General features: G+C 38.9%; 1 protein-coding gene across 2 annotated transcripts in view; it reads right to left on the reverse strand.

Annotated features, from left to right (window-relative positions):
* Positions 1-10,950: 10,950 nt before the first annotated feature.
* Positions 10,951-19,606, reverse strand: part of ECPAS (Ecm29 proteasome adaptor and scaffold) — a 135,369-nt gene continuing 126,713 nt past the window's right edge. For both annotated transcript variants that reach the window (XM_056117289.1, XM_056117290.1), the window contains 2 exons: positions 17,301-17,372; positions 10,951-14,327 (listed from right to left, as the gene is read on the reverse strand). In XM_056117289.1, the coding sequence (XP_055973264.1) occupies positions 14,188-14,327; positions 17,301-17,372 (212 nt within the window). In that variant the 3' untranslated portion in view covers positions 10,951-14,187. The remainder of the gene's footprint in view (positions 14,328-17,300; positions 17,373-19,606) is intronic.

The following is a 19,606-nucleotide window of genomic DNA, read 5'->3' on the forward strand; positions in this document are numbered from 1 at the left end:
AGGAGTGGTATTGCTGGGTCAAATGGGAGCTCAATTTTTCCAAAAGGGCTGAACCAGTCGGCATTCCCACCAGCAGTGAAGGAGAGTCCCGTTCTCACCACATCCATGCCCTCACCGGTTGCTTTTGTTCTTCTGGATGGGGGGGGGGGGGGGAGTGGTGGGAGGGATACTGGGATTGGTGGGGGTGGAGAATGGGCACAGGTGGTGGGATGGGTACTCAATCATTGTATAACTGAAACCCAAGCACAACAACTTGTAAGTCTACAACTGTACCTCATGGTGTTTCACTAATAAAACAAAACAAAACAAAAAAAAGATAGTCCCATTTGTTTACCTCTGTTTCCACTTGGTTGGTCAGTGAAGTGTCGTCTTTGAAGATACTATTGGCCTCAATATCCTGGAGGGTTTTGCCGACCTTGTCTTCAATGAGTCTTATGGATTTTGGCCTGATGTTGAGATCTTTAATCCATTTTAATCTGACTTTTGTGCATGGTGTTAGGTCGAGGTCTAAGCCCATTTTTTTGCATGTGGTTGTCCAGTTATTCCAGCACCATTTGTTGAAGAGGCTTTCCTTGTTCCAATTCACATTTCTTGCTCCCTTATCAAAGATTAGACGTTCATACATTTGGGGTTGTGTGTACAGATATTCCAACCTGTTCCATTGGTCTGTGACCCTGTCTTTGTTCCAGTACCATGCTGTTTTAATTATTATCACTTTGTAGTAGAGTTTGAGGTTGGGGAGGGTAATGCCTCCCCATGTCTTTTTCCCAAGAATTGCTTTAGCTATTCGTGGGCGTTTTTTTTTTAATTTCATATGAATTTCAGGAGTGCTTGATCTATTTCTTTGAAGAATTTCATGGGTATCCTTATAGAAATTGCGTTGAATCTGTATAATGCTTTTGGGAGTATTGCCATTTTGACAATGTTGATTTTTTCTATCCATGAGCAGGGGATGTGTTTCCATTTCCTCGTGTCCTCTTTTATTTCATGGAGTAGTGTTTTGTAGTTTTCATTGTAAAGATCCTCTTTAGTTAGGCTGATTCCGAGGTATTTGGTTTTCTGGGGCACAATTGTGATGGGATTATTTTTTTCATGTCACTTTCCTCTCTCTCATTATTTGCATATAGGAAGGCCATGAATTTTTGGGCATTGATTTTATAGCCTGAAACTTTACTGTACAGGGCTATTGTTTCTAGGAGTTTCTTGGTAGAGGCTCTAGGATTCTCGAGATACCATATCATATCATCTGCGAATAGTGAGAGCTTGATTTCTTCCTTTCCTATCTGGATACCTTTAATGTCTCTTTCCTGTCTAATCGCTATTGCAAGTACTTCCAGTACTATGTTAAACAGAAGTGGTGATAGTGGGCATCCTTGTCTTGTCCCTGATCTTAGAGGAAAGGTCCTTAGTTTTTTCCCATTGAGGATAATGCTTGCCATGAGCTTGTTGTAGATGGCTTTGACTATCTTGAGGAAAGTTCATTCAAAACCCATTTTGGTGAGAGTTTTCATCATAAACGGGTGCTGTATCTTGTCAAAAGCTTTCTCTGCGTCTATTGATATGATCATATGGTTTATATCTTCACTGTTTGATATGATGAATTATGTTGATTGATTTCTGAATGTTAAACCATCCTTGCATCCCTGGGATGAATTCCACTTGGTTGTGGTGTATGACCTTTCTGACGAGTTGTTGGATTCTATTTGCTAATATTTTGTTAAGGATCTTCACATCTGTGTTCATCAGGGATATTGACCTATAGTTTTCTTTGTCGGTGGTGTCTTTGTTTGCTTTAGGTATTAGGGAGATATATGCCTCATAGAAGCTGTTTGGGAGAGTTCCTGTTTTTTTGTTTTCAATTTCCTGGAAAAGTTTGAGGAGAACTGGCAAAAGGTCTTCTTTGAAAGTTTGGAAGAATTCACTAGGGAACCCGTCTGGGCCTGGGCTTTTGTTTTTGGGGAGACTTTTGATTATCGCTTCAATTTCTTTGATGTGAATGGGTCTACTCAGGTATCCCAAGTCTTTCTGGTTTAGTCTTGGGAGTTTATAGGAATCCAGGGATTTATTCATTTCTTCTAGATTCTCTTGTTTTGTGGCATATAGACGTCAAAGTAGTCTCTGATGATCTTTCAAATTTCATTGGTTTCTTTTGTAATATCCCCTTTTTCATTTCTGATTCGGTTTATTAGGGTTCTCTCTCTTTCTTTTTTTGTAAGTCTTGCTAGTGGTTTATCAATCTTATTTATTTTCTCAAAGAACCAGCTCTTGGTTTCATTGACCTTACGGATTGCTTCTTTGGTTTCCATGTCGTTAATTTCTGCTCTGAGTTTTACTATTTCTTTCCTTTGGCCAATTTTGGGTTCCTTTTGTTGGTCTTTTTCTAACGTCTTGAGCTGTGTGGTTAGGTTATCTATGTAGGCCCTTTCTTCTTTCCTTAGGAATGCTTGCAACGCTATAAATTTTCCTCTTAGCACGGCTTTAGCTGCGTCCCATAGGTTCTGGTAGCTCGTGTCTTCATTCTTGTTTGTTTCCAGTTATCTTTTGATTTCATCTTTGACTTCCTTCCTGACCCACTCATTGTTCAACATTTGAGTTGTTTAATTTCCAGATGTTTGATTTGTTTTTTGATGTCTTTGTGTGATTCGCTTCTATCTTGAGTGCATCGTGGTCTGAGAAAGATTGTTGATACTACTTCTATCTTCCTGATTCTATTGAGGTATTTTTTGTGGCCTAGCACATGGTCTATTTTGGAGAATGTTCCATGTGCACTGGACAAGAATGTGTATTCTTTCTTTTTGGGGTGTAAAGCCCTATATAGGTCTATTAGCCTCTCTCCTAGTTCTTCCTTCAAAGTCAATGTTTCCTTTTTGAGTTTTGTTCTTGTTGATCTATCCAGAGGTAATAAGTCAATGTTGAAGTCTCCAACTACTACTGTGTTGCTAGCAATGTCCTCCTTAAAATCTGTTAGCAGTTGTTTTAAGTGCTTAGCTGGTCCCTCATTAGGTGCGTATACATTTAAGAGTGTGATTTCTTCCTGTTCATATTCCTTAATAAATAGAAAATGGCCTTGCTGTCCCTTCTATTCCTTTTCAACCTGACATTTATGTTGTCGGATACTAGTATGGCCACCCCAGCTTTTTTGAGAGAGCTGTTTGCTTGCAGGATTGTTTTCCATCCTTTAACTTTGAGTCTGTGTTTGCTCTGATTGTTTAGATGAGTTTCTTGTAGATAGCACAATGTCAGTTTCAGTTTCTGGATCCATTTCGCCACTCTGTGTCTCTTGATTGGTGCATTTAGACCATTGACTTTGAGAGAGATTATTGTCATGGGGTTTTGTGCCATCTTTCTGTAGGGGTTGGTTGTGTCTATAAGTGTTTTCCTTCTTGTCTTACAGGAGCGCCTTTAATCCTTCTTTTAGATTTGGTTTTGAGTCTATGAAGTTCCTGAGCTGTTGTTTATCTACAAAATGGTGTATCGTTCCATCAAGTTTGAGTGAGAGTTTAGCTGGATAAAGTATTCTTGGTGAGGCGTTCATTTCATTGAGTTTTTTCACTATATCCCACCATTGCCTTTGGGCTTGGAGGGTTTCCTCTGATAGGTCTGCTGTGAATCTAAGGGGTGCTCCTTTGTATGCGATTTCCTTCTTTGACCTTGCTGCTTGTAGTATTGTGTCTCTGTCCACAGCATCCATCGTTCTGACTATGATATGACTTGGAGTGTTTTTATTAGGGTCTCTTTTAGCTGGCACCCTCTGTCTTCTTGGATCTGGATGTCTGCATTCTTTACCTCTGAAAACTTTTCAGCAATGATTTATTTGACTGTGGCTTTTCCCTGTCCTTCTGGTACTCCAATGATTCTAATGTTGTTCCTCTTGGCATCATCCCCTAGGTCTCTGATTCTCCTTAGAGCCATTTTGAGATCTTTTCCCATTGCTTGTTGTTCTCTATGGGATTTCTGTTGTTCATCTTCAAGCTCACTGATCCTGTCTTCGGCTGTATTCATCCTACTGCTAAGGGCATTTACTGAGTTTTTAATTTCATCTACTGAATCCTTTATTTGTGACACTTCATTTTGTAGCTTTTTTTTTTATTTCTGCTCTCATTTCTTCCTGTATTTTCTTGACTATCTGTTCTCTTGTTTCTTTCATTTCTTCCTTTAGTTTTCTGGATATCTCCTCCATTGATTCTTTGAGTAGATCCTTGAACATCCCCTGCATTTTGTCTCAGAATTCTTTATCAGAGAGAGCATATTTGTGGATAACCCCGGTTGAGGATTCAGGACTATATTTTTGGTATTCTCCTCGTAGTGAGGATTTTCGCTGTTTCTACATGTTGTTTTGGTTGTGTAGAGGTAGAACCCTGGAATTCACTATCACTGTTCCCTGTTATCGTGGGAAAGGATTCTGGATAAGGTCGGTCAATGGTAGTCACCCTTCTCCCTTTCTAGAGTCTGACCTTCGTCTCAGTCAGGCATTATTCTTTGACTTATAATGGGCATTGAGTGAAGCTTTGGAGGAGGTGCTCTTTAATATTGGGCTTGTACAGCTTCTTTCATACTGGTCTTTTGTAAGAATTGAAGTAGGCGAGTGGAATATTGTTGTATTGTAGTTGAGGTGGTCAGAAAATTTTCTCATTGGTATTAGGTGATAAAGGGTGGGGTGAAAGTCCAGAGTGCTGGGAATAAGGCCATGCCCACTTTTGGGGAGGCCACGCCCCCTACGTAGTGGCCACATCCCCAGCCAGTCCCAGGGACACTCCCACCCAGAAACCTGGAATGGAGGGGCCCAAAGAGGTGAATGGGAAGTCCAGCAGTGATCGGGCAGATGTTCCCCAATGTGTCCTCTGGTTGCCTGGCAGAGGGGGTCTAGGGCGGTGGAAGGAAGAGGCGCGCAGGGCGCGGGAAAGAGGAGAGCTCCCTGCTCCTCCTACAAACCTTTAGATAAAGGAGGAATAGGAGTAGTTACCAGAATGAAGAATTTATGGGTGCAAGGAATTTAAGGAGATATTTATTCAATAATAAACTAAGCAGAAACTTGGGTAGTCACATAGAATAAAGAATTGAAACCTTGCAGGGTTTATTCAGGAAATCACGAGAAGGAAGCATGGCCTATGTTCAGTGAGGGAAGAATATGATATCCGGAGCAGCCAGATAATGTTTTGAAAGTCCAAGTTTTAACAAAGACATGTGAGTCATGCAAAAAAGAAAAAAAAAAAGGAAAATATGAACCCTGTTAATGATGGGAGGATAAATCTAAGAAGAAATCAATTATAAAAATATATGCACCTAAAAACCAGAGCCCCCAAATATTTAAGATGAAATATTAATATGGAGAATGTCTATAAGGAGAAATAGACAATTCAATAATTCAAATATTCAGCAATAAAGGTGACATTAATACTCTTCGTCATCAATTGAACAGGATAATTAAGGAATGAAAAGGCTAAAATATCACTACAGATCAACTAGACTTAATATAAAAAAATTTATAAAACACCCTTTCCGACAACACATACACGTTCTCAAATGCAAGTATCCAAAGCAATTTACATTTTACATTTCCAACAGCAATATATGAGGGTTTCTATTTCCTTTTGTAATTAAAAAAAAAGTGTGTGTGTGGGGGGTGGGAGGGTAATTGGGCTACAGACAACTGTGCTCAGGGCTTACTCCTGGCTCTGTGTTCAGGAATCTCTTCTGGCAGTGCTCATAGAGCCAGAAGTGGTCCCAGGGATTGAACTGGGAATAGCCATATGAAAGGCAAGCACCTTAGATTCTATATTCTTTCAAGACCCTCAATTTCTTTACTTCCTTACCAAATTCTTAGTTGTGTTTAGTGTAGTTTCTTCATGGGCATGAGGTGAAATCTCATTGTGACTTTATTTCCCTCAATTCTGAGCACCTTTTTTCTTGTACTTGTCCATATGCATAATTTCTTTGAAAATGCCTAAGATTCTTCACCCTTTTTTAAAACCAAGTTATGAGCCAGGGATGTGGCTTAGTGGTAGACTGGCTCTTTACTTTGCATGTGTAAGGTACTGGCTTCTGGCTTCAATTTATGTTACTGCTTCTTCCTACTCAACCAAAATATCTTTTTTAATTAAAATAAAATTCAAAGCTGGAGCAATAGTACAGTAATAGGGTGCTTGCCTTGCACATAGTGGACCAGGTTCGATTCCTGATACTACATACAGTCCCCTGAGCCTCACACAGAGCCAGAAGTAAGCCCTGGGCTTTGCCAGGTGTGGCAATATGTGTGTGTGTGTGTGGGGGGGGGGCAGTTATACACATACATAGAGCACTGTAGCCCTGTCCTCCCACTGTTTGATTTGCTTGAGAAGCCACCAGTAACGTCTCCATTGTGAGGCTTGTTACTGTTTTTGGCATATTGAATACGCCACAGGGAGCTTGCCAGGCTCTATCCTGAGGGCGGGGATACTCTCTATAGCTAGCTGGGCTCTCCGAGAGGGGCAGAGGAATGGAACCCAGCTCAGCAAATGCCCTACTAAATTTCTTATAAGGCGCATTACTTATAATATTTTCTCCCAATTTGTGGATTGTCTTTTTTTTTTTTTACTTTCTTGGCATCCTTTAGAGTCCAGATTTTCATTTGATGGAAGGTCTACTGGAAACTTTGCCTAACCCAAGGTGGTATTTCTGTGTTTTCTTTTGAGAGTTTTATAATACTAGCTCTTACATGTAAGTATGACCCATTATGAATTGGCTCTGTGTTCAGGGAGCACTTCTGGCAGTGCTCAGAAGACCATACAAGGTGCCAGGCAACAAACCTGGGTTGGGCTGTGCGCAAGGAAAGCACCCTATCTGCTGTACTATCCCTCTGCCCCAAGGAATTTTAGAATTAGTTTGCTCATTTCTGCAAAGTTTGATTGCACTGAATCTGAAGAGCCATTATTATCTTATGATTCATGAACAGTTCTTCCGTTTATTTAACTCTCCCCTAATTACTTTCGACAATGTTTTATAGTTACCAGTGTCATTTTTATACTTCTTAAGTCCCGAGCTTTTTGCATTTTTTGAGGCTACAATGAAAAGAATTTTTTATAACTTCTTTCGCAAATTGTCCACTGAAACTATATTGAATAAAACTAATTTTGGCAAAGTGACATTGTAGCCCCAACCTTGAATTCATGAGTTTTAGTTGTTTGGGTATTTTAAAATTTATTTAGGCACTGTGATTTACAAAGTTATTCATAGGTTTCACCTATATAAATTTCCAATTGCTTTTTGTTTTGATTTTTGGTCACACCTGCTGTGCTCAGGGCTTACTCTTGGCTCTGTGCTCAGGGATCACTCCTGGCAGGCTTCAGGATATGAGGGTGTGCAGCTGCATGCAAGACAAGTACTTGACCCGCATACTATTTATCTGGCCCGTGTGATTTTTAATAAAGTTCTTGGATCTCACTTTTTGTGAGGGGCACACCTGGCAGTGCTCAGGGCTTACTCCTGACTCTACACTCAAGGATTACTCTAGGTTGAATTCAGGAGCCTGGGGATCAAACTAGGTTGATCAAGTGCAAAGTCAGTGACCTATGCACTGTTTTATCACACAATCTCCCAAAAGATCTTGGACTAATATATAAATTATCATTTAGAATTGCTTTATTTCTTCCTTTCCAACTTAGATGTCTTTTATTTCATTTCATCAACCAATTTCCTTGCTTAGATGAGTCAGTAAAATGTTGACTAAAGAAAGCAAATGTTCTTTTTCTTAGTACAACATTCTCTATGAATGTGTGGGCCAACCCCACTATGTAACACTGTGTATCGGTATTGTTTTTACTGGGGCAGGAGCCTCACACAAATCACACAGTTCACTGAGCTAAATGACCAGCCAGCACCACTACATCATATTAAGTGGGAACACTGTGCTTTTTGGTAAATGTCCTTTATTACTCTCCTATTCATAAAGGTAAAGGTAAAGGCCCTCCCGTTGATCGTCGATTTGCTCGAGCGGGCCCAGTAACGTCTCCATTGGAGACTTTGTTGTTACTGTGTCTGGCATATCGAATACTCTCGGTAGCTTGCCGGGCTCTCAGAGAGGGGCGGAGGAATCGAACTCGGGTCGGCCATGTTGGCCGCTTGTAAGGCGAACGCCCTACCCGCTGTGCTATCGGCTCCTATTCATAGCTTAAAAAAAATCACGAAGACATGTTTGGATTATCAAATCCTTTTTCTCTACTTATGTTGTGGTTTTATTCTTTGAGTACAGTACTTTCCATTAACTCACCACCCTAAATCAAACCAACTTTATTTGGATTCTAGAGATAAATTCTCTGTGGTCGTAATACACAGTCTTTAATATATCTTGTATTTTCATGGTGCCTACCCCAAACAGTACTCAAGGAATCCGGCAACACTACCGCAATGCTCAGACCTAACCAGGGATCTATACATAATGCCAGGGGTGGAACCATGAGGTGTGGGGAACAGGCCTCCATCAAAGCCCTAGCACCTGACTATCTCCCCCAGTCCGATGTCTAATTGTTATTGCTGACTTTTGTGTGAATAATCCTAAAAAGTTTTTTTGGTTTTTGACCACCTGGCATGTTCTGGGGACACCATATGAGGTGCTTAGTATCACACCTGGGTCAGCTGTATGTAAAGCAGTGTCCTCTCCGCTGTAATATTCTCTGGCCCCCTAAAACTGAAAACAAAAAAAAATTAACCCACCAATTTTTATGTGGCTATTTTTATTTTCTTTGGTGTTTTTAATTAAATGACAACTCATTGTCAGATGACATTGTCCTCAGAGAATGAGTTAGAAAGTGCTCCTTCAATCACTAAGAAAAAGATGGCTGGAGGAATCGGTCGGGATGGGAGATGTGTGCAGAAAGTAGATAAAGGACCAAACATGATAACCTCTCAGGCCTCTCAGGGTCTGTATTGCAAACCATAATGCCCAAAAGTAGTTTGAGAGTATGGGGAATCATGCTTGCCATGGAGCCAAGGGGAAGGTGGGAAAGGTGGGGGGTTATACCAGGGATATTGGTGGTGGGGAATGTGCCCTGGTGGACAGATGGGTGTTTGGTCATTGTGTGATTGTAACCCAAACATGAAAGCTTGTAACTATCTCACGGTGATTCAGTAAAATTAAAAATGAATGAAAAATAAATGTCAACTAGGTAAGAAATACTTCATAACTCCTAACTACTTATTAAATCACAACTGTAAAAAAAAAGTGCTCCTTCTGGAGTTGGGCTGGGCTTGTTTGTTTGTTTTTAAGTTTTGAAGGATTGACATTCTTTAAATGTTTAACATATTTCATCTGAGATGAGGGTTTTTCTTTGTGGTTAACTCTTACTCAATTTCTTCACTTGACATATAGATGATATTTATCCAGATTTGAGTGCCCTAAAAGTTTATCCATTTCATCTAAGTTATATACATCTGCTGGCATACAGTTGCATATAGCATTTGTCTATATTCCCTTGTTGAGGGAGATGGAAGATGTTTGGGCCACACTGTTGTACTGCTCCACTGGCAGTGCTTAGGGGACATACAGTGCTGGGGCGTGAACCTGGACTTCCTATAGGCAAACATGTACTTTGGCCCTTTAAATGATCCTCCCAGCTCTATATTCCTTTATGATAAACGCAGATCAAGGACTAGAAAAGAACATCAAATGATCTAACATAGGTATAATTAGGATCCCAGAAAAGGAAAAACTGACATCAGAAAAAGGAATTGCAAATTAATGGCAAAAAGGTATGGTGTAAAAACTTGAACCCTAAATCCCAGCATTTCAAAAATGGACGCAAATCTCAAGCAAAAGAAATACAAGGAAAAACACATCCGGGCACATCACCATCAAAGTGCTTAAGTTCAAGAATAGAAAAAATCCTGGAAATAGCCAGAAAAAAAAAAGACACATGCAGGAAACAACAATTTGAATGAGCACAGACATCACAATGGAAACCTTGGAAGTTGGAACATGTTACAATATGAAGTAAAATACTCAAAAAATAACATTCAGTAAGTTCTTTCTTAAACGCCTGAGTATCAAAAGAAGCATAATAATTTTTTAAAGAAGTATAACAGAACTGTATCCAAACTTTAAAAAATCTTCAGAAATAGACAAAAATTAGGTGTTCGTTAACTAGCAGTTGCTTTTCTCACTGCACTTAATAATTTTGTAACGAAGGCCTTATCAATGTTTTATTTTAAAATGATAATTCAATTATGCCATTTCTTAGGTAAAAATGAAACATTTAATAGGCATTGTTGGAAAGACTATTTCTAATTTTTGTGGTGGCATGTTTTTCCGTATTAAAAAAAAATGTTATTCCAATACATTAATCTAGAAACTGTTTGAAGGTTAAAAGAATATAACAGGAGGAAACAGCGATGGTATGACTGCTGCTATGAGAATAAGCAAGGTAATTTTCAATTTTAGACCATATCCATAGTTAAAATTTTTTGGCACTTTCCAGTATAGGGCACTCCTATAACTCTGGTATTTGTCATGCATATAAATTTGGTCAAAAGCCACAATTCCTGTTGTTCTCTTTTGTTGCTCACCTGGGATTAATAAAAAAAATCAAATCTTGGGACTGGAGAGAGAGTACAGAGGGGAAGACGCTTGACTTGGATGTGGTCAACAACCTGGGTTCGATCGCCAGCACCAGGAGTAATTCCTGACTGCAAGAGCAGGAGTAACCCCTGAGCATTGCCAGGTGTGGCCCAAACCAAAACCAAACAAACAAAAAAAAAAATCAAGTCTCTCCCAAGTACTTGGCATTGTTTGCCTTACTTTAGATTGCTGTTTAGAATGGAACTCTCATTAAAACTAACCAATCTGCTTAGTAGTGGTAGTTCACTTCAGAATATGGCAGTCCGTGTGGCCTATTTTGTTTTTGAGTATAATTAAACAATGCCAGGAGAACTGACCGTCTTTCCTAGAGAGCTGGTAAATTAAGGCACTACTTCAAAAGAACTGGTCATGCAGTTTTTATTTACCACTTGATATCTTTTGGGGCATGGGTTGGATTTCCCCTCCAAGTAAGACTATCACATGCTTTGCTAGCTAAATACATATTGCAGAGAATTCTATGAATACTTTGCATATAAAATACAAAAATCTGCTACATATACATCCATTCAACAACAGTTTGTACATTACAATGAGTGCCAATGTCAAAACAACTCCCTGTACTTAACAAGCAGCATAAATATACGGCAGCAGGAGCAGGTAGAAACGCCAACCAATGGGCAGACTGTTCACACAGTGCGATTGCTACTAGTGCACCAACCAACAAGGTCAGATCTTTATTCTTTTTACTTATTAGGAACTACATAAGTAAAAGATGAGAGGAGAAAACAGTGGGGATTTGGTGGTAGTTGTTTTATTGTGTGGGCAAACTAGATTACAGGGGCATTGAGAGTTGTAAACTAGACACAAGCATTAAATGACCTGCTGCTCTTCATCACCAAAAAAAGACATCATTTTGACTGCAAACTTCAAAAGTACCACTTTTTCAACATTAATAAATTTGGGAGGATGCTGCTAGTGTACAAGTTCCAAGAATTAAAAAACCCAGTCATTTGAATCTCCAAATCAGTTGTTTGTAAGGTAAAGTAGCACTAAACATTCCTCAACTAAATAAAAAGAAAAATCCATTTTAGAGAACTTTGGAAAATTAGGCGAAGGGCAAAATACAAGCATGGGACTTTTTGCCATTTGCCCACCAGGATCATCATTCGACGATAGCAAACTCTGTTGTTCAATCCAATTTTGATGAGGGCAAACCCATCCGTGACAGAGCAGAGGCAGGGGCTACTCCCCGCGATGTTCAGCTCAGCGGTGCTTAAGGACCACGGGGGCGAATCCAGCCAAATAATGTTGGGGTGGGCACAGCATGCAGTGCCAGGGATTAAACTCAGGATCTTGCTCATAGGCACACATTCTACCGCACCGAGCCTTATCCCAAGTCACATATGATCCCTTCTAATAAACACGTGTTCCTGTACACACCACATACAAGTTGCACTGAGAAACCACCAGTTAGCTTTACTAGCTGTGGAAACGACTTGGCTCATCAAGATGAAGGCATTCAGGGTTCAAATCAGAAATGTGCTTACAAAGTTAAAATAAACTGAATTCTGTAGTACTAAGCACTAAGGTTCAAATATCTTAGCACCACTCTCAGCACCATGGGAAATCTCCAGTATTAATAAAAATTGAAAAAAGCACAAATTGGATAAGGTTTCGATATTTGATATGGATCAAAAGCCAAATTTTCCAATAAGTCCGGCTTACATTGCATTCTTGCCAAAGGAGAGTATCCAAATACTGAAAATAAAAGTCAGAGAGCACTTTAGCAGAGCAACAAATACTGAGCTGGAAAATACTAAGCGCTATGATACTGTAAGTTTTTCAATAAACACCCAAAGCTGATTGTTTTCCACACACAAACCATTCCTCAAGGGGAAATCCAGTGGTTCCTTAAATTTCAACATGTAACTAAAACAATCATATCTATTTGGGGTCCTCCTTAAGAGGGCATTTTGGTAATGAACACTTGAACTTTCATGTATAATCCCCCTTCCAATTAAGAAGTAACCCCAAAACACTGAGTATAATCAAACTTGGGTAATATTAATGGCAGTGTTTTTAAAAGTTTCAAAATCGACCCATTTGTGAGTCAAGAAATTAACTAAGTGGATCTGAGGTGCATTTAAAACCAGGTGGAAGGAGAATGAATGCAGAGGGAGCAAAGGAATATCAAACCACAGTAAGGTCAGAGTAGATATGTCACAAGACTTTTACTTCAGTTAAAGATATTCTCACACGCACATGCAAACACATGGACACACACATATTCTGTGTCACAGTATAAAATTATTTTAACTATGGGCTACAAGTCCAAAAATTTGAAATACATTGGTCAACAATGACCACCAAAAACAGTAAACATGGACTTTTCCATCCTTAAAGTCAAAGTCAGTAAGGGTCAGTACTGAGTAGAAACCAATTTTGTGCTTGGAATCCAAGGTGAGCTAGAGTTTTATGTTCGCAATAATGCTTATATCAAACTTGTCTTTTCCCCTATTCTACACAATTAGACAGGGGAATGAGAAACAAAAGAAAAAGAAATAACCCTGAAATTATTTACTCTGAGTAGTATAATTTCATTCCCAAGAGGCTAATTACAATGTGTTCCTTTATCTTTCATAGCGATATGGTTAGCATAAAAGTGAATAGAAAAACTTAAGTTTTCTTTATAGTTTTGAAATTATAAACGATACAACCCAAAACAGACGTAATTTTGTTGTTGGTTTGGATTTCCCCAAATATGCAATCACCGAGACAGAAAGAGTAAGTACACTTTCCCTAATCTACACTTAATCTGTTTATAAAAGATAGACAATGAGAATTACCACATGGAGCAGAAGTCTTCCTCTCGACCTTAAAATGCTAAACAATCATTTTCTGTAAATTAACTAAATAAATGAGAAGACAATGTTCAGCCTCTTAATCTTAAGAATCTAGTGACTGCTATACATTGGGGCCACTTTAGTTCTCATAGACAGCAGATTGCAAAACATATTTATGAGGCAGGTCACCAAACACCTGGCTTTTGAGCTTGGCACAGGCCATAGAAAGGGAATTATATCATTTATACTCTATTTCTTCAGGTGTAAAACTGAGTGATTTATAAGTCCCTTCATAATGTAACTATTAGATTTGGATGCAGTTCTAAGATTTCTTTTCTAGTTTGTGGGCCACACCCAGCTGTTTTCAGGGCTTCCTCCTGGTTCTGTGCCAGGGATCAAACTTGGGTTGGCCGAGTGCAAGACAAGATTCCTGCCCACTGTGCTATCTCTCTGGCCCCACAGTTCTAAAATTTTTATCCAACATGCTCTGTAACTTTGTCTAACAATTTCTTCAATAAGAGGCTTAATTCTCTTAGTAACTTTCTGTCAGTTTTGTCTGCAATCACCTCTGAAACACTCAAAAGTTCAATTAAGGTCACACAGTCAAAATATTTTTAAAACACCAAAGAAAATAAAGCTAACAAGAACAAAATTTAAGGCATTTTTTTTTTATTTCAGCCAAGGAATGATGCATGCTACAGAATAATCTTTACTTTTCCCACTTGGTTTCTCAAAGAATACCACCATTCAACCCTAATGAACATGGCACTTGTTTTTTATTCTTCCTCGTCTAATTTATTCCAAATTTTCAAGTGTTTTCTTCAGTAATGATGCTTTCTCCTGCAGTTCAGGTCTGCTATCTGTCTCCATCGTTGCTAAAGACTCAATCAGGAGCACTCTGCATTCTGATGTCAAGCATTCCCACTGTTTAGATTCTGAATGAAAAGAGACAAGGGGGTTGGGGAAAAGAAAGCATTTTATAGAATAAGCCAACAAATGAATAAACAAACTCTTTTGCTTTTTTCCCACATATTCTAGCCCCCAAATAAATGCAAAACAACCCTTTTAAGTTTAGTAGGTAAGTGATTACAGGTTCAATAACCATCTCAAAACCTAATTAGCATGCATAAAGCTCTATCATGACCAGTATAGTAAATCATGTTGCTTCAAATAAAAAAAATTTTTTAATTACAATAACCTGGAACACAGTAGGGAGTTTTATTTTCCTCCCCCCAGCACTGTGGAACAAAAAGAAATGGACACTGGCTCAAAGCAGAACATGGGAAACAGCACTAGACAATATATAACAAAAAATGTCATCTCAAAATAAGTCTCTTTGTAGGAATAAAGAAAGTTCCGATACCATCATTTTAATAGTAAAGCCTTTTCTTCAAATAAAATACTTTTAACAAGTAAGAAAGGTGTCAAACTGATGAATGCATGGTAGTGAGCTCTGATCCTTTAAGCAAGTGACCCCTTTGATCTCAGTGTCATTCTGAGGACCTGTAGGATTTCTCCGAGAATAGAGTCACTTGCAGTGGGTACATTCTGAATCTCTATATATTTTTTGTTTTCTTTTAAAGTATTACTGGACTTAGTTTGGCCTTGTTTCAAACTTTCATTCTGGGTGATTTTCAAAACCATAAGTCATATTCAGTCCCAGATAATCATTCATTTCAGGCTATCATCTGTCATTTTAGGGTCTCTTATTGCTCCTTTCAAAAAAAAAAAGTCTCTTTGTAAGATATGCACAATAAACAAATCTTAAATTTCATAATTGCAAAATCAGTTTAAACAAATGACACTTATTTATAAAAAGAACCCATAATTGAACAATATGCTGACAGTGCTTCAGAGTATATATCTTGTTTATGAGATTCTGTCACTTTTGTTTATTTGTGGGCCAACACCCAGGGGTGCTCAGGGCTTACTTCTAGTTCTGTGTTCAGGGGACCACACAGGGTGTGAGGGAAAGAAACCAGGTGCAAGGCAAGAGCCCTATCCACCATACTATCTCTCTATTCACGATTCTGTCACTTTATAAAAACACAGTTTCAAGGAAATTATTTCAACTTCTCCATCTCATTTTTCTTGTACAAAAGAAAATTATGCACACAGTTGATAAATTGAAACAATATGCTGACAACTGTCTAAAGGGCCTGGGTAATTTTGTTTTTTGGTGCCCAGTACCAAACTCAGGTACTCAGATATGCAAGGCAAACACTTTTATCACTCAGCTATGTCCCTGGGAAAATAGGCCTTTTATATGGCTGGAGCAACAGAATGCTTGCCGTGCTTGTAAGAGGCCCTGGGTTTGATGCCCACACAGCAATAAAAGCATAAAGACCCCTTAAATAAAAAAATTAAAAAGAAGCAAAGAAGTCTGTCCTATAAAGTCCTTGAAAAGGGTATCTTAATTGCTGGGAAAGAAGTAAAAATAGCAGGGCTGGAGCAATAGCACAGTGGGTGGGGCATTTGCCTTGCATGCGGCCGACCCAGGTTCGATTCCCAGCATTTCCATTTTCCCATTTTCCCCACTCTTTATTTATTTTATTATTCTATTTTGAGTTAGAATTTTATTGTTTTATTCTTTAATTCTTTATTGAGATTCTGTGGTTTGCTATCCTATTAATAGTGGTTTTATATTCCTTATTCTTAATCCATGATTAAAATAACTTTGGGGGGCTGGAGCAATAGCACAGCGTGTAGGGCGTTTGCCTTGCATGCGGCCAAGCCAAGTTTGATTCCCAGCATCTCACATGGTCCCCTGAGCACCACCATTCAGGAATAATTCCTGAATGCATGTGCCAGGAGTAACCCCTGTGCATCGTTGGGTGTGACCCCAAAAGAAAAAAAAAAAAAAAAAAAAAAAAAACCACTTTGTAAGAACAGAAAAAAAAAAAAGAGGCCTGTACTTAAAAATTATAGATACACCACTGGATTAAAAAAGTAGTATTTCCTTTTATACCACAGATGTAGGAGATACATTTAGAGGGAAAAAAATCTACCTGTGGATTAAATAAAGAACAAAACAGGGCCAGGGAGATTATACAGGGCACATGCCTTGCCTGTGGCTGATCCCACAGCATATGCCTTGGCATGAGGCTGACTTAGTCCAATCCATGGCACCACATGTTCATCCTGGCATCAAGCATTGTTGTGTGAAACCCTATAGGCCCCCCACAATTCCAGAGTTATCCCAAGCATGCAGTTTCCTCAGATGGAATTGCTGGCCTTTTAAGAATCACCAGGAGGGGCCCCACTTCTCATGAGCACCACTGGGAATGGGAGGAGGGAGAGAAAGAAGAAACAAATAGGATTAAGAAAACTGCCATCTGGGGCTGGAGCGATAGCACAGCGGGTAGGGCGTTTGCCTTGCACGCGGCTGACCCGGGTTCGATTCCCAGCATCCCATATGGTCCCCTGAGCACCGTCAGGAGTAATTCCTGAGTGCAGAGCCAGGAGTGATCCCTGTGCATAGCCGGATGTGACCCAAAAAGAAAAAAAAAAAAAGATTGCCATCTAATTTGATGAGAATAAACTGTTTAAATGCTTTTCATATTCTACTTTTCAGTGTATCCTACTTTTCAGTGTAATGGCATAGCAGGTTCTGCTATGCCATTATCAACTCTGCGCTGCAGTTAACCAAGATTAGATGAGGACTCACAATGGAAACAAAATCTTCTGTATGTGAAGTAACTTCAGTTTTATAAGTATCCAAAATAAGAGTACCAAAGTTAAATACTTATTAAAATTTAAAGGTATTCATTTTGTGTATTCCACTTATATGTATGTATGTTTATTTGCAGTGTATGTGCTTTGTGATAGCAAAGTTCAGAAACAAATTCCTGAAATATGTCAGAGAATACTGACCTTCTGGTCCTCTAAGAAAAATATCAAGAACTCACCTTCAAGTTTTTTAAGCAGCAATTCTATCACAGATAAAGCCTCTGTTCTCACAGACGAGTAGGTCTTATTTTCTAACAAGAAAATCATATATATCGCATTAGCAGGTAGGGCTTTTGCCTTGCACGCGGCCGACCTGGCCGACCCGAGTTCTATTCTTCTGCCCCTCTCAGAGAGCCCGGCAAGCTACCGAGAGTATCTCGCCTGCACGGCCAAGCCTGGCAAGCTACCCCTCACGTGTTCGATATGCCGAATACAGTGACAAGTCCCACAATGGAGACGTTACTGGGCCTGCTTGAGTAAATCGATGAACAAAGGGGAGGACAGTGCTACAGGTCAGTGCTACAGCTATTTGTTTTCTATTACAAACAGAATATAAAATGAATTAGTATTACTGAAGATTAATTATTATTCAAGATTAATTAGTATTACTGAAAGATATTCGCCCACACACCAAAGCCTGGCAAGCTACCCGTGATGTATTCGATATGCCAAACACAGTAACAACAAGTCTCAAAATGGAGACGTTGCTGGGTCCACTCGAGCAAATCGATGAACAACAGGAGGACAGTTTGTTTTGACAGTCTGACTGAAAGATATTCAGAAATTATAATTCAAAGAAAAATGTCTGTCTTAAAGTAAAGCAAACAAACTTCAATCATCATTACCTGAAAATAGTTTAAAAGAAGTATTTTACAAGTGGACAAACACTATCTCACATGCAAACTCATCATCTGATATCTAGAAAGGGCTGTAATTTTGCAAAAATTAAAAGAAAAGAACTTTTCTCATTTTATCACAAAACATTACACAATCCAGAACTTAGGCCAACTCAGAGACACTGAAGGATTCTGAAGAAAGTTTCTTAGCTGCCAGTTCTTAACCCAAAAGCGTGCTTCCACCAGAAACTGTAACTGAAACATGCTTTTAAGTCATGTGCTAACACCTAGCTCAGAATCAAATTGTGTGCTGAAAAATTTAACATACAGCGGAGCCTGATGCAAGAAACACATAAAATAAGCTTTGATTTCCTGCTATACCACTGAGTATAGAACCTGTAAAAGAAAAACAGTGACCTGGTAGGAGGACAGAGGAGACAATTTGAAGGGGCTTCCATTGGTGAAATCTGGGACAAGAAGAGAACTGAGGAAAAAAAAAAGAAGAAGAAAAAAAAAGGAAAACTACAACAAACCAATGGGGAAAGGAAAGAATGATGAGTCCATATTGGTACGCGAGAAAGAGGTGAGACAAGGGAAGGAGCTTGCTTACAATAGGGTGACAAGCGCCAAGTGGTAAAGTATGTGGAGGAAGTGCAAAGGGTTAGAAAATCTTAGTAAAAAATTGGTTCAGAGTAAACCATTGATGCATGCTAGGTCCAGAGAAGACAACTTAAAGAAAAGCAGCATATTTGCATGGTCTTAAAGAAGTGTCTTCTCCAAGACTGCTTATTAGATGCAGTTTTTAAGAGAAGCCGATTATCTAGTCTTGAAAGTGCATTGCCACAGTTGCTTATTAGACATAAGATGCAAGAAACGCATAAAATGCACTTTTTTACTGTACAGACATAATAGCTATTAAGAAGAAAAAATATGTGTAGTACCTTGACCGATAACCAAAATTAACATGGCCAGTGAAGGCAGATGGACACTGTGTGCCTGTTGTTGTGAGAGGTCACATTACTTAAGGAGTATCCCAATTGGGAAACATCACACGAGAAACAATCTGTTTCTTAAAAAAGGGGAAAGGATGCTGTTCGAAACTGTCAATGTTCTGAATAACAGAGAATGGCTAAGACAGTGTATGCCCGGTTACAGAAAACAAAAACTGTATGAGAGCTAAATTCAGTAAATGTTCCTCCGCTAGATTTCTTAATAACTGAGTGGGGAAAGAAGGGGAATCTAGAAATAACACTGGTCAACTAAAGACTTACACAATCTATAGCAGAACGCTAATTTTTACCATTGAATGCCACCTAAAGTTGATCACTCCGCTGTGGTGATTCTCAGGAGAGAATGCATGCTGGGTTTAGAACTAAAGGGATAAGACTGTAAACAACACTCTCAAATGGTCCAAGAAAAGAATATAAAAACAAGTGTGCAAATGCTAAGACAAAAAGAGCAAAATATTCACAGGTAATTCTGGGTGAAGGATACACAGGTATTATATGTATGCTTATTACTACTCTGTAAATATGAAAGTATTTCCCAAAAAATGGCTTTACGTTACAGTTTTTTTAATCTACACATTACTATCCAACATTACAGTTCTAGAATAAAAGATTAGTTTGAGTGCGCAAAAGAGTAAATTT

This window comes from Sorex fumeus, unplaced genomic scaffold (genome assembly GCF_029834395.1).
Source record: "Sorex fumeus unplaced genomic scaffold, SorFum_2.1 ptg000034l, whole genome shotgun sequence".
Classification (NCBI taxonomy): Eukaryota; Metazoa; Chordata; class Mammalia; order Eulipotyphla; family Soricidae; genus Sorex; species Sorex fumeus.